The sequence below is a fragment of the Bactrocera oleae genome, chromosome 6, assembly GCF_042242935.1.
Source record: "Bactrocera oleae isolate idBacOlea1 chromosome 6, idBacOlea1, whole genome shotgun sequence".
In the NCBI taxonomy this organism is placed as follows: Eukaryota; Metazoa; Arthropoda; class Insecta; order Diptera; family Tephritidae; genus Bactrocera; species Bactrocera oleae.
Window position 1 is genome coordinate 60,212,940 of NC_091540.1, and position 15,532 is coordinate 60,228,471.

The 15,532-nt window shown below is 36.7% G+C and overlaps 3 protein-coding genes across 5 annotated transcripts in view; 2 read left to right on the forward strand and 1 right to left on the reverse strand.

The window, feature by feature from the left end:
- The first annotated feature begins 837 nt into the window (after positions 1 to 837).
- On the forward strand, positions 838 to 2,715 carry LOC106618507 (GDP-D-glucose phosphorylase 1). Of its 2 annotated transcripts, none has more exons than XM_036375917.2 (6): positions 838 to 995; positions 1,156 to 1,523; positions 1,576 to 1,965; positions 2,023 to 2,338; positions 2,391 to 2,520; positions 2,570 to 2,715. In XM_036375917.2, the coding sequence occupies exons 2-5, from the start codon at positions 1,377 to 1,379 to the stop codon at positions 2,492 to 2,494; spliced, it is 957 nt and encodes a 318-aa protein (XP_036231810.2). In that variant the 5' UTR covers positions 838 to 995; positions 1,156 to 1,376; the 3' UTR covers positions 2,495 to 2,520; positions 2,570 to 2,715. The 2 variants fall into 2 exon arrangements, with proteins under 2 accessions (XP_036231810.2, XP_014091770.3); XM_014236295.3 differs by having other exon boundaries at positions 839 to 995; positions 2,585 to 2,715.
- LOC106618506 (queuine tRNA-ribosyltransferase accessory subunit 2) lies at positions 1,755 to 4,389 on the reverse strand. The gene is made up of 6 exons (XM_014236293.3): positions 4,190 to 4,389; positions 3,853 to 4,121; positions 3,612 to 3,793; positions 3,170 to 3,551; positions 2,983 to 3,108; positions 1,755 to 2,921 (listed from the first exon to the last, which is right to left on the reverse strand). Exons 1-6 carry the CDS (start codon positions 4,298 to 4,300, stop codon positions 2,723 to 2,725), a joined length of 1,269 nt encoding a protein of 422 aa, XP_014091768.2. The 5' UTR covers positions 4,301 to 4,389; the 3' UTR covers positions 1,755 to 2,722.
- Positions 4,390 to 5,985: 1,596 nt separating this feature from the next.
- Positions 5,986 to 15,532, forward strand: part of LOC106618508 (alpha-protein kinase 1) — a 33,859-nt gene continuing 24,312 nt past the window's right edge. Inside the window, exons 1-2 of one of the 2 annotated variants that reach the window (XM_036375915.2) lie at positions 5,986 to 6,428; positions 9,464 to 14,945. In XM_036375915.2, coding sequence (XP_036231808.2) covers positions 13,470 to 14,945 — 1,476 coding nt within the window. In that variant the 5' untranslated portion in view covers positions 5,986 to 6,428; positions 9,464 to 13,469. The remainder of the gene's footprint in view (positions 6,429 to 9,463; positions 14,946 to 15,532) is intronic. The other variant, XM_036375913.2, reaches the window with a different exon arrangement.

Below are 15,532 nucleotides of genomic sequence, written 5' to 3' on the forward strand. Positions count from 1 at the left end.
GCAGTCCTAGTAAAAAATAATATAAATATGTTTAAGATTATCATTTAACCACTGTCTACACATATCTGTATAATTCCAATTAAAGTAAAAATATAAAAAAAAACCTAACCATAATAATTCTCGCTTTATCCACTGTGCTCTAAATATTTTTGCTAAAAAAAGTGTCACAATTTCAGCATCTGCATGAACATGCATTGAATTTCAGAACACTTCGTAAAGTTTTCCTGACATTTGGCTATCATTTGCAGATACGCACATAAAAATAGCACATACATACATACACATTTGCATGCAAACGAGCACCTTGCGCAGACAATGTGCACTTGCGAATTCTGAATAGAGTTTTTTGTTATTAAGTTAAAAAGCACTCACCTGATATTATACACACTTTCTGCTCTTAAATTTCATTTAGCACATTTTATTATAAACGATTTACTATTGTATATTTTTGAAACACCACACACTTTTTTTACATTTCTCACAAATCTTTTCACATAAGCTCTCCGCCCAACAATTTTGCTAAGCCTTTTACACACACACATATTAACGGCGGCACACATTTTCGACTTATTTTCAATAGAATTTACTCCAGACAATCGACACTTATGAAAAAATACCGCACTAATCGACATTTTTAAAATAATTTAACAATTTTCAACAAATGACTGCATATGCAGCCAGAATTTAATCACTCGCGCCAACGGAAACTGATGTAGGCAACACTCTGTTATGTCAAACTTCCGCCGCCATTTGAACAGATCCGATTAAGCAGCGGCGCCGCGAGTGGAAAATTTAATACAAAACTGATTTTATAATAAAAAATGTTTGGAATAAATGCCAAATTGCAATGATTTTGAAATTATATAATGTTTTATCGTTTATATACGAATTGTTAAATATTACAAGAAAGAGGTTTACGTAAATATATGTATGTATGGGAGTCAATTCAACAAGCAGCAACTGCGCTGGAAAGAAGTGAAGCAATTGTATTGTAAGTAAGTGGCTAATTTGAAATTTGGTGGCTCTACAAAGTGTTGCCGAATTCTTATAAATTAAAAAAAGTTTATTTAACCAAAAAAATTTTATATATGAAGAAATTGATATATGTATTAAAGCAATAATTATTTGTGTAAAATGTGTTTTTGTAAAACCCAGGCTGCAACTGCGCCATCTGTCAGCTTGTAGCAAAGATTTAGAAATTCATATAAATTTCTTAGCGGCGCATAGTTTTCAAAGCGGTGTATGCAGCATAAAAAATAATGCAAAATTAAAGTGGCAATATTTCGTATTAACAGCTGTGTAAATATTGTAAATAAAGCGCAGTGATAAGAGCTTAGTAAATTATTTTGAAATTAAACACGTAGCGCTACTCGAAAATGGATTTAAAAACAAACGCAAACAGCTATCTTAATGAATTAAAACGGAAATGGTTACAGCGACAAAACACCGACAATGTATTTGCATACAACTTAAATGTCACAAAAACTAAATATCTGCCGGGGAATAAAATAATCTACATGGAAGTATGCCTCAACCTTTAGGATCCTGTATTCAAATAGTAATTCTCGTTTACAGTTTAATCCACAGCGTACACGTTTACGACGAATACCACAGACTATTGGCAGTTTAAAACCTGTATTTGATGAAGAGACTTTCAATTTCAAAAAGATTAAACCTTTGGAGTTATTAATGAGCATACCGTTTGAGGGCACAGATATTTCAATGCTAATCAATAAGAGCCCGTTAACGCGCTATCATACATTAATATGTCCAGATGTGGCTGCCGGACAACCACAACGTTTGACGCTTCCAGCTTTGAAATTTTGCGTCCAATTTTTACTAAACATTAGGGACGAAGAAAACGCATTTCGTATTGGTTACAATAGTCCTGGTGCGTTGGCATCGGTGAATCACTTGCATTTACATTTACTCTATGTTACTGCATATTTATATAGTGATAAAGCGGTAAGTATTCATTTTCAATTTTAATTTTTTCATGGAAATTACAAAATAATATTACAGGAATTGGAATTGTTGCAAAGCACAAATATTTACCGTTTAAGTGATAAAATGCCAACAGATGCGATATGTTTTATATTTAACAAAACTACTGATGCCGAGGCTTTAAGTGCACAAATACTGAAACTATTCAACTTTATTATTTGGCTGTGTGAACACGACATTCCGCACAACTTATTTTTAACTCCAAATCGAAACGAAAGTTTAGGGAATGTTTTGAAAGTGTTTGTATTTTGCCGAAAATCATTTTGTTACATTAAGGACTTAAATACCTATAATATTGGATTTTGTGAAGTGTCTGGTTATGTGACTGTTGGAGGTATGAGTTGAAAGCTTTACGTTTTGAAATATTAAAAATTGTGTTTTTATAGATGAACAGCTGTACGAAAGACTAACAGAGCAAGAAGTGCTGGCTAAAATACAACAGGAAACTGGCGATGTGTTTAAGGAGATTTACGACTATTTCAAAGTGTAGGAAATCAAAGCAAAAACATTATTTTGGTAAGTACATAAGAATGTATAAAGTATATTTTTTATTTGTATATAAAAGTGTATACTTACGCAGGAAAATGTTAAGTACACTAAAAAGGATACTACCGCTCATCGGCGCTAAATTTAAAATACTAAATTTTTTTTTCAATTGTGTTAGAAATTAAATATAGCTGGAATTTATGTTAAATAAATTTAGTAAAATTTCTTTTTTTTATTGATCACCTGTAGCTACTGTAAAACTTTTGCCCTGGTCATTTCGACTAATTACTTTAGTATTCAGCTTAATACTATAATCGGTTGCCGCATCGTGTCCTTGATATTTAACTAATTTAATCAAATCAGGTATATTATCCTCAGCTATGCAATTACAAATGGCATTGAAAAATTGCATCATATGATGCAAATTATGTCTGAAAATAAATGAAATTTCGTTTTTTATTTGCACATAACATTAATATATTTAAAACGTACATCATAATTAAAATTGGGCCAACCATCTCTTTCGTGTTATAAAGATGATATAAGTAAGCGCGCGTATGTTTCTTGCATGTTAGACAATCGCAATTTGTCAGCAGCGGTGTAAAGTCCTCCTTCAAGCTGTAATATTAAAAAAAGTTTAATAACTTAACTCTTTAATTTACAACCTCTAACTACATACCTATCAACAGTTATGTCCAAAAATGGTGCAAAATTCGTAATTTCAGTTTTTGTTAAATCAAAATTGAACGTTAGTGCTTTAAAATTGGAAGCAGCACAGAATGCGTATGATGTGTCGAATATATCCACACCTAAGGAAATTAATTCCAACATTACGGGCGGTGTGTACGCGCCCGGCAACATTTTTGGTTTTTCAACGTTTAGTTCATTCAAACAATGCGTCATCACTTTTAGCAGCTGGTCGGCATCTACATCTGTGGCAGTGAGTCCATTATTGTGAAAACCCTCAAAAATATAACCACCCGTAATACTTTCACCTTTCGCTCTCGCATGTTTGATAGACTCGGAACGCGCAAACGTGCTGTAGCCTCCAACGATGGGCACTGAAATTTAATCAAAAACTTATTTTACTAACTTACAGAAAATAAGAACCGGGATATTACCGAATAAAGCGCTTTTATTTAATACTGTGGAGTTTTTATGTCGCTCATAGCAAATATCCATAAATTGTGTCGTTCGATCAACACACTTCGTTATGCGCTTTTTAGCGCTATCTAAATTGGTATCAGCATCACAAAGGCCTTGATATATATTTGGTTTTAGAACTTCTACTGTGTCCATATAACTATGAGAAAATGAGAATGTATGCCATTAATGAAAGATGACGTCAGTTCATTACGTTACCTTGTCGCTGTTAGCATTTCCTTTCCCCTTCTCGTAAAAAGCGGCATTGTATCTTTGTCGTTATGTCCGCTCGGTGTTGCCGTACAAGTGTCGCGTATCACCAATAAGGACAGGCATTCTGGATAGCCCATATATGCGCCGAGTGTGCCTTTAAACAATTTGAGTGATTCCGTCATATGATTGATGGTAGATAATGAAAATTGCAAGGCTGGCGTGTCTTTGGTAATATAATCAAATACCTCCCGACTGAGGTATGGAATGCTTCCAGCCTACATTAAAATAATGTGTATTTTTTAGTCAGAAATCAAATCAGTATAAATCTTTACTAAGCACTCACTTTAGTTGTTTGTACTATCAATGGTGTGCGAAAACGCTTTCCTGTTTCCGCTTGTACTAAATGCCCTAGGCGTCCGGAAGACTTGCTTACATTTTCTACAACAAATTTCATTTTGAAAACGAAAATATTTGGTAATTATTTAAAACTGTTGTAATGAAATGTTTGTTTGACCGGACACGCTATTTTTTGACATTTTCTTTTTGTCGTTTTTTGTTTTAATTTATCAGCTGTTCGTAATGATGCCAGATGCATAGATAAATTCTGTAATTAGAAGTGATATCCATTTTGGAAATCGATTTAAAAATATATGAAGTACTGACTCTACTTTATTTAATTCTGAAGATAGTCTGTATAAATTCAAAGCTTTAGGGCTTAAAATTTTTGATTTTTATAATTAAGATTTGATAAATTAACTTATGAATTTTAAGTATCCGATTGATATAAGGCTAGGTTAGGTAAACGGTCTAATATTCGTGAGGACACGATTCGTTTGATGTCAAAAATATTTCTACAAACCGATCTGCTTTGTTATTGGTAAATTTAAAATACTCCGTTTAATGAAACCATAGTCCGATGAACTTAAATATAGCACTAACACTGCGTTCATTCGACATGTACATAATCGGAATGCACCTATTCGCTTAAGGACTATCAACCCTTCAGCATTCTCTAATAATATTTTGGCATTTATAACAACAAGTTAAAAGCATCTAAAACATCCATTAGTATGGCAACTATATGTTATAGTGGTCCGATATCGGCCGTTTCGACAAATGACCAGCTTCTTAGTGAGAAGAGGATAGGTGCAAAATTTCAGATGGATAGCTTAAAAACTAAGTGACTAGTTTTTATATATACAGACAGACAGACGGACATGGCTAAATCAACTCAACTCATCATGCTGATTATTTATGTATATTTTGTCAAAAATCAAAATTTTAACTAGTACTTCAATTATCCAAACAGTATTCATCTATTGAAATAATAAATTGTTTTGGTTTTTATTTTGGACATAATTTTGAGCAGAAAAATCTTCTTCACCTCCAGACATCTTTTTTGATAGGCTAGGGGATCAGGGGCATCCAAAATTTTTCAAAATGAATTGCCAAATATTAAAGTAGATTAAATTCTGTAAATATACATTACTAATTTTTTTTTAGTAAATAAAATGCCTTTTAAAAAAAATTCACAGAAAACGCGCTTTTTCTGACCTACAAGTGAATCTAACCCTCTCTTATTGAACAAAATAGAAATAAATTAAAAAATCACATTTGGAAAGGTATTGGTTCTTTAGTAGAAAGTGGCGGCCAATATTTCTAAACATTTTCTTTTAACAGTTAATTAAAAACTCTGCTCTAAACCGATTCTCTTTACAAGGCTCTCATATCGAATACAAAGCACGTAAAAATCCCAAAATAGTCACTTAAACTGACTTTAGTAATATTTCCTGCCTAAACTGTAAAATCAAAAATATATTTTCCCATATCACTCACATACTTAACATGATTTTTTGTGGGTGATAATGACAATACCTAACTCGACCCACCTGAGTAGTGCAAAGCTTACTCTTGTTGTGAATAATAACCAAGAGACCCACATCGTATAAACAAATTATCGGAGAGCTGTAAATATATATGTATGCATATGTATATACATGTATGTATGCTAAACTTTATTCTGCCATTCGTTGCTGCGCCGCCGGCGCCGGCTGCTTCGCTGCTTCGGCACTCATTTTGCTCATGCATTGAATTGACTTTTGGATGAATCCATTTCAGTTGCGGTAGGAGCTCTGCGCTAGCGATTTGTCGATGACGGTGGACGACAGCAGCAACAAAACGGCAATAGCGTGTGTGAATTAAATTTGATTTTAAACAAATTGTCTTTATTTTTATTCGTTCGCTATTATCTGCCATCACTTTCGCTCATGTGCGGGCCATATGTGAGCGCATGAAATAGTGAGAGCTTTTCCCCAATTGTGTACAATTTTCGAATATTTCCTAATTAAGTTTATAATTAAAATTAATTGAAAAATTACATATGCCTAAATGCTTTTCTAAGTGAAGAATAAATAATAATGAATGAATGAGCACTTTAATGGCCAGTGCGCACAGTGAATATCTTTACGAGTAAGAATTTGGTGCATATGTGTGTACCTTGTGTTTGAATAACGAATAAACATAATTGAGCAGTTCAAAATACAAAAAAAAAATACAAAAATTATCTAAGCGCAGCGGAAAAGGTAAAGTTTGAATGTGTTAAAACCGCAATTTGCAGCTCAATATGGCAAGGGTTGACGGTAAATATTTGATTGGGCGTTGTGTGGAAAATGCGGTGGAATTATTTACTTTCTGCTATTAACAGTCATAGATACTTACATATGTATGTATGTATGTATACAAATAGGTAGAAACCTGCTAATGCATGTTTGGATTATATATTAGGGCGTTTTTTTTAACCAAATTCGGAAGACCATAGGTTTCTACCAAAGTTTTGGTTAATTTTAGGTTAAGCTTATTTTTTAGGTTAGGTTGTTTTAAGATAACTGTGAAATGGTTTCCAAATTTCCAAAGGATCTTTTAACCTTATTTTGATCGATCAATTTATATTGTCGCTATATGGTATAGAGGTCCGATCTAAAATTTTTTTCGGAGATTATAGCGCTGCCTTGGATAATATTTTATGCCAAAATTTCATGCAGATATTCTGTGAAATAAAAAAGTTTGTCATACAAGAACTTGACTTGGATCGGTCAGTTTGTATGACAGCTATATGCTATAGTGATCCGATCTGAACAATTTGTTCGGAGATTGTACCGTTTTCTGTAGTGGACTGATATCGGCGGTTCTGACAAATAAGCAGCTTCTTGGGCAGAAAAGAAAGCCATGTGCAAAATATTAAATCGATATCGGCTGACGATCACACTGATCATTTATATATATGTATATACTTTAAGGGCTTTCCGACGTTTGCTTCTAGGTGTTATAAGCTTTGTTGCAAACTCAGAATATCATGTTCAGGGTTTAATGACAAATTATTTATTGTATCATTTTTTCGACAAGCGAGTTATGAATTTTATATTGAGTTCACCCATTTTTGAATATATTCTATGTGAAAAAAGTTATGAACTGGGCATTGTAACCCTCACATTTAGCCACTGGATTAGGTTTTAATTACAGCGACTCCATTGGCTAGCTTACTTACTTACTTTGATTAAAATACTCTATGTATATCCCAAAAATATTTGGATATTAGAAAGATTAGATTACATTAGAATATTTCCAAGGACGTCGTGAAGTTTTGCACCGTGGTCTTCTGTATACTGAGTTCGTTTCGAAGCCATTCTAAGTTTGTGTACAATGTGTGAGCCGATTCTTAGTGAAATTTAGACTATAGAAGCTTAAGTAGACTCAGAAAAGAGCAGGTGGTCTTTCAAGAATTCAAGTGCCTGTATTTTAGCCTACGGAAAGTTTTGTACCGATCTCATTCCGTTCCACATCTGACTGAAATACCGACCTTATCTCTCTGATCTATCATTAGCAGATAAAGGATATCATCATAACCCAGTGAGTTTTAAATATTTTTAGAACACATAAATTAGTATAAAATTATAAAAAAATGTTTTAAAAACCACAGTTTACCCTTGACAAGCTATATCCAATCTTCAATCATTTTTTTATACAAACACGATTATCATTCATCAGACTTTCGGAAGACTTTAAATTTAGAACGCTCAATAGACGGATTACAACAAAACGTTTAACTCGAGTATATAAAGAGACTCTGTCATATACCAGTATGTATACAATATATGTATATTCCAACTGGAAGGACAACTTTTGTTCGAACTTTAACGCCTAGCTAATCATCGTAAAAAGTTCTTTACAAAATCTGAAATGCTAGAATAAAAATTTCTAGAAAGAGTCTTTCAAAAATCGGTATGGTAAACTAGTTTAAAAAATATTATTTGATTTTAGCTATTTTTGTTAATACACAAAATATACAAAGTTTCAAACACATTCTTATGTACATATGTACAAGTAGATATATCTAGCATTGATAAGACTTTCAGTCAGCCGACACTGTTGCTATCATTTACAGCCTTATAATATCTTAAAATACATTTATAACTGATAAATGTGTTTAAGGTTGGAATATTGTTAATCTGTCTGGTATTAAAAATAAAAACTGAAATATACGAAGACAACACGTTAATTACTTAGCCAAAAAAGACTGCTTCTCCACATAGTGGTCTTTTTGCTTCAACTTCCCGTTTGAAAAATATGTTTTCTGAAGGCCTGCAAAGTAGGTAGTAAAAAAGGTAGTAAATGCCTCTTGCGATTGTGATGCCAGTGAGGGTAACTACTTATCGAACCGTTCTCGTACGTACTTAAAATACATACATATGCCAACTAATATCTAGGAATATTATAATTCATTGCTTATAAATGTTTGGATTGTCTATTTGCTCAATTGCGCTAGGGCTTTAGTGTCCTTGTAAGGTATTAGCAAACTAAGAGCCACATAGAAAATTATTCAGGAGGTTTCATGCAAATCTTCTTTTGAGAGATAAAGCTAAACTCAGCGATTTTCGGACACAATTCTTACTTATAGCTTATATAATTGAAGGGATGACAATGGCTGGTATTTTAAAAATGGAGAAGGCGATCACTTAGACCTTCATCCAGCTTCGAGTGGCTTTGCTGGATAAGTTATAAGTTTCCATAGCATATAGCTTGTAAATGATCCAAAGCTCCTTCGTCAAAGCTATAATATTCGCAAAAACACCAGCATCACCGCTGAGATCCCTACACAGTACGAATATCGTTCAGTTCCCTCATCGACTATATATTGCTTAGTGCATCCTCGTTTCATAATTAACATATTGTTCATGACTGATGACAGTTTTGTGAGTATTGCAGAATTAGAGAGCCGTCCATGTTTTTTTTTTGCAAATCGGAACAAAAAACGTTAAGCTTGTAAATGGGTATTGAAAAGAGGGTTCCCCTTAGCGGCCCTCGGATGACTGAGGATCTTTCGGCTGAAATCTTATAATGCCTGAAAAGATCCAGTTTAAGAATATAGTTTATTGTTTGATTTGGTTGTTGGTATTCTTCCCTTCATCAATTGAACGCGAAACAAGAACTTATACACATATAGTCGACGCCCACAATGATACCGTTACCAACATCGACCCGACATGCCCCATTTAAAAAGCTCTGTATTTTAACAATATTAATGTGAAAATTAAATTCCTTCCTTCATCTCTCATTTTAGCACTTGACCGCCACAAGGTGCAAATGGCAACTCTCGTCCTCCTGTTATCTGCTCAGACCAGACAAATCATTCTGCGTTACCGCCTCGGAATTTCATATTTGAAATATTTAAACTACACAACCAACATAACTGCATGTATGTAGAATAGGGTACATGCCGAGATATACCTTACGAAAGACGTAGCAAAACAGTGAATGAGTGCGAACCCCAAAGGAGGGCAGCAGCTTCATCTGTTTTTTTAAATAATATTGACAAAGCGCTCTCGTTATAAGAGAGGTGTCGTCAGAGCCACTGCATTCGTATACGCTGGCAGAGCAGCCCGAAAAGGCAAAAGCCGAACGAGTCAAAACAAAGTGTCTACGAAGAGACAGCAAAAGCAGAGCGCCAAACAGCCTGGCAAGGCAACACACGCCAAAATCACTAAAGACCCCCGCCCCTCCCACAAATCCAATATACAAACTGACATACATACAATAAAAACGCACCGAGCACTACTAACTGGCAAAAGCAAAACTACAGCGCTGTGAGCGTTTCTATGCTGTGTGAGCAAGTTGAGTGGCCAGGTTTGCTGAGCTACTACAGCTCAGTTGGCTGCGAAGCGTTTGAAATTTTAACATTGCACCACTCACTCGAGTCAGTCAGTCAGTATTTATTTGCTCAGTGACGGACGCTTAGAAACGTACGCGGCATTTAAGGGTTAAACAAAAAATTTTTGTTTAAATAAATTTCTATTTGAGCAACACCCCTTTGCGGCCGGCGAGATCCGCGAGCGAGCGTACGACGAGCGGTGGTCTGGCATAGAGGCGAAGTCGTAGTCACTGACGACGTCGTCGTCGTCATAATCAAAGCACGTTTTTCCTTAGCTGGCTGCGATACACATACTAGTACACAGAGACTCATAAATATATGGATATTTCTATATGAATATATAGCTAGCTATGTTTGGTTAGTGAAATAGACAGACGATGCGGCACGCTGTTGTAAAGCGACAACAAAACAACGTGTAAAATCAAAGAATTTGACTGCCTCTACGATTTGGCGTAGTGTGTGACGACGCTTACCTACCCAAATATCAAATTTTTTTTAAGCAACGATAGACGCACAGGAGAACGGCTGAACGGTTGGCCCGTCGGAACGTCTTGCTTCGTTAAGCTAGTGCCTGTTGTTTGTTTCCCTGACTGCCTGCCTGCCTGCCTGCCTTACGCGTAATCACACTACGAAGGAAGTAGAAACCGACTGTGGAAAAAGAGAAGCAGAGCCGGAGGCAGAAGAAAACTCGTCGTCATCGGCGTACTCATCGCCTCGTCGTCGTCGTTGTCGTTGTTATCGTCGGTTGTGTGCGAGCAGCGCGTGAGTGTGTGAAATCAAAATCCTCAAAATTGTCGCTGCCTGCCTACGGTTAACTACTTCCTTCAGCATATCCAGACAGATTCACATTTAGTTCGAGATCTGTGCGGTACGGTGCGTGACGGCAATATTTTGGTTTAAGCGGCAAACACAATACGATTTTATTTCGTTACGAAGTCGACTGAGGTCGATTGAAATCGTTCGTCTCGTTTCGATACGATTTAGGCTGCTGCTGCTGCTCATTCAGTGCGCTGCTGCGGTCAACAAGAACAAATAGCACACAAAAAAAAAAAAGAAAACAGAAAATAAAATTGTCTACAAAAAGTGCAAAATTATTGGAGAAACTTGTGGCCATACTAGTTGTGCGGTATCGCAGGTCGTCACAGCTGCTACACAGGTACAAACGGATATGGGTATGAAAAATGCAAACAGCAACAACACACAACTAATGGCGCAGAAAAGTAGTTGTGGAAGGTAAGCAGCGCATAGAAAGTTGCAACATTGAGTTGTGAACATGCGACACGACTCTAAGCAGCATATACTATATTGCTTCGTAGAAGACGCAGCTGAGGTAGAAGGACTTGAATATAGCGGCAGCTAAACGCTTGACGACAGCGTTACGGGCACTAAATACCAACGTTGTATACGCAACAAGCATTTGAAGAACGCCGAACGCGCAGTGTGGCATAAAGAAATTCGTCTAACTCGCAGACTAGACACAGCTAATAGAGAGACTAGCCGAAAACTAAGTACGCTGCTAACCGTAACGAGTTTATAAAAAGTAAAATACACAAATAACGGCATAGAACGAATGTAATTAAATACGACTGTGGCGCAAAAATGTGGCAAAAGCAATAAAAATACTAGAAAATAAAATAAATAAATAAAAAATAACCGAAAAGTAAAGGAAACCTCAAAGCTGTAAGGCAAGAAACAAGTAAAACGCCAAGCAAACCGAAAGAAAACTAAGAAAATTAAAGTGAAAATCCAACTAAAACACGCTGCGCTGCGGCTTTACTGCCTTGCTGACTGACTGACTGCCTGCTTGACGCTCGCACACGCCTGGGCCGGCCGGACCAGCAGCAACAACAACACAGTCTAGTAGTAGTGGGGAAATAGCGATAGCAAACAGCTAGAGGCACACTTCCAACAATTGCGACAAACCAGCAAGCAAGCGACGCGTCGGCATGCCGAGACGAAGCCGTTTTCGTAAAGCGAAGAAAAGTGGCGAAAGAAAATTCATAATTTTTAATATTTAAAATTAAAGTGGAAGCAAATACACAAACACACGCACGCACGCACACGAATACGGGCACACAGCGAAAAGCGATGAAAATTGAGCGAAAATAGATAGCGGCAGTTGTAGTTGTTGTTTGTATGTATGTACGTAGTTGTGGTGGTGTTAGTGAATAGAAAATATCTGCACAAGAAAGTGCAATTGAATATTGAATAGGCACAGGCAAAAGGCAAGGCGTGTGTGCTCTCAAACTAAACCAAAACGTCAACGCCAACGTCAAGGCGGGGCAAAGGAAACGCACGCTTACAACAACAACAATAAAATCACTCAAACAATTGTTCAAATGTGCTCGCGTGTGTGGTTAATTCAAAAGTAAAATCGAATTAAAGCGACGTATGGGGTATAAGCGCTTACAATTGTGTTAGTGTATATACATATACATACATATGTGTATCTGTGCGTATATAGTATAGGTATTGTGTTGTCGAGCATGTGCTGAGTATATGCACTTGTTTTTTTTTTTCATTACAATTTTAATTTTAAGCAATTGTGAAGTGCTGTTGTTACAATATTAGTTAAGAGAAAAAAATATAATAATAAAAATAATATACATATGTAGCATAAGTAAAAACATTGCTGAAAATTACCACAACAAAAAACTGGTCTACGTGCTTTCCATAAACGGGAAGACGAAGAAATTATGTGCCATTTTCTAAACTAATTAGTACAGTCGAAGCGAGACTAAAGCATAAGATACAAAATAAAACATACGAAATCAAATTAAATAATTATAAAAAGAATATATAATAATTAATAAGTTATAACAAAAACAACAAATTTACATGCTAAGCCTAGTGTATTATGTGCTAATTACAACAAAAATTTAGTAATAATAAATTAAATAGTGAAACACCGAAATTTCCTATAATGCAAAGAAGCTTTAAAAATGCAACAATAACAAAAAAATAAAAATAAAATAAAAACAAGTGGAAATTGACAAGGTCGTAGGTATTCTTAACAGTATTATTAACACGTTAACACACAAACTTCCACCTACCAAACCAAAACAACACGCGTGACCCCCACAACGTCAAAAAGGTAAAATAAAAAAAATAAAAAAATACAACAAAAAAAATCCAATACAAAACAATCATAATAAAGCAACAGTGCACTAGCAGCACAATACGGTGCCACACAGCGCGCAAACACGACGCGACAAACCCACACAACAACAACAACAACAGTAAATAGAAAACGACAGGAACAACAACAAAACCAACAGCTAGCGAAAGGCACATAAAACACAGGCTGGAGCACGGAGTCGACACAGCCATACAAACTGTGCGCGTGAATTAGAAAAATAAAAGAAATAAACATATACACACACATACAACAACAACAGCGACAAAAAACGAAACGAAAATGTCCTGCATATCCAGCAATTTCAGCTCTTTCTTCCTCAATTCCCTCAACGATTCATCAGAATTCGCCAAGTATTTGAGCAATGGCGAGTTAAAGTTTTCGTCCTTCGAGGATTTTCAAGTGTTCGGCTCGGGTGCGGGCACTGGCACGTCACCAGCGCCGCCATCACCAGCAGCGGCTGCCGCTACATCATCAGCATCGTCATTAACAGCGCAGCAGGCAGCATCGCAGCAACAACAACAACAGTATTACAATGGTGGTGTTGGTAATAGTGGCAACAACAACAATGCTAACATAAGCGCTGGCGCCAACACGACGGGGTTGCCAAGCAGCATTGAATCGTCGTATAATAATGGTGTAATGAATTCTATTGGTAATTGTGGCACGGAAACAGCCAACACTTCCACATTAACGCCCACGAACGCCTCCAATACGGCACCGGCCGGCGTGCAGCAATTGCAACATGCCGCACATTTGCATGCCGCACATCATACACCACAACATCCCACTCATCTGCCACACCACCCACATCCACATGCGCAACATCCTTACGCCGGTCATGCACCGCACACACCTGGCAGTCTCGCCGCTCCCAGCAATGCCTTTCATTCACACAATCACCTCGCTTCACCGCACCTATCAACAGCTGCGACGACGCCAAATTATCCGACAACGCCACAACGTTGGGCTACAGCTGCAGGTGCGAGTCCAATGATCAGCGGCGCGTCCGGTACACCGCATCCTATAACACAATTACAGAATAGCAATCAATCGGGCACGCCTATTGTGCCCAATCCGAGTGGTGCACAGCATTTCGATGGTTCCTTTGAATTCCTTAAATACCTGCGTCACTCGAACGATTACAATAACGGCGAGCCGCAAGGTGATGCTGCCGCTGGCAGTGCGTCAGCTGGTCAAACGCAAGCAGCATCATCATCGTCTAGCTTGATCGATTTGGATAGTAGCACGTCGCATAAATCACGCTCTTCACGCAAAGCCGCCGCTCTATTGTCTTCCGTATCGCGCACTTCGAACAGTCTTGATGCCAATGCGCTGGACGTCTTCGATCATGATTCCAAACACACTATTTTCGATATGCATCAAATTACGGCTACGAATAGTTCCAACTCGAATGAATCCTCCCTGGAGGTATCCAATTTGGCCTTTCCCAGCTCACACCTAAACGCTTCCAACTCGAATACTTCTTCCGAGGGCGCCGCTACTGGCAGTTCGGACTTCGCTATGTTACACTCGGGTTCGGCGGCTAGCGCGCCCAAACCATTAGCTACCTTCACCATTAAAGACAACTTTGATGTGCATCCATCGCATAAGGTGGAGGAGGGCATATTTCAGCATATGAATAAGTTGCCGGCGAAGAAGAAGGAAAATTTGAAGCAATTAGGTGTGCGTTTTACCGGTCAAATGACGCTCTCGGATAAATCGGTAGTTGTCGAAAACTTTATCAAGTTCTGTCAGGTGAGCATGCTTTCAGTATATTTAATAAAATTGATGTAAATTTTGATTTGAAATTGAAGTAAAATTTTAGCTGTATATGTGTATGTCAGATGTGGACGTAAACTATTAAAGGCCACTGTTATTTCTACTGGCTCATAGGTGGAGTTTTGTTTATAGGTATTGAGTTTTTCCTAACCCTGCTGATTTTTTTTCTAAAACCTACTCCACGAGTAAAAAGGGGTTGTTGCTTGACTTTTTATTTCCTCTCTGAGAATTAATTGATTCCTTATAGAATGAAATATGTTCTCCTTTTGGTATTTCTGCGTCCAACTCTTATTTTTCATAGTAGCATGCACTACATTTATTAATATATTTTTATAAATCGAGGATTCGGATAGAGGAGGATGGAGGTTTCATGTGTGATTGTATATCATATAATCTCTAGAAATGCCCAATACATAGTAAGAAGAGCCAAAATTTCTATTTTTGCGGAAATTATAGATTTCTGTGTTGATCCTTTGAATGGAGATCAGGTTTTGAAATATAGGTTTCTTAAACAAACTAAGTCTTTCAAGTTTAGTATTTTTAAGCCATTCTTAACTTAGCAT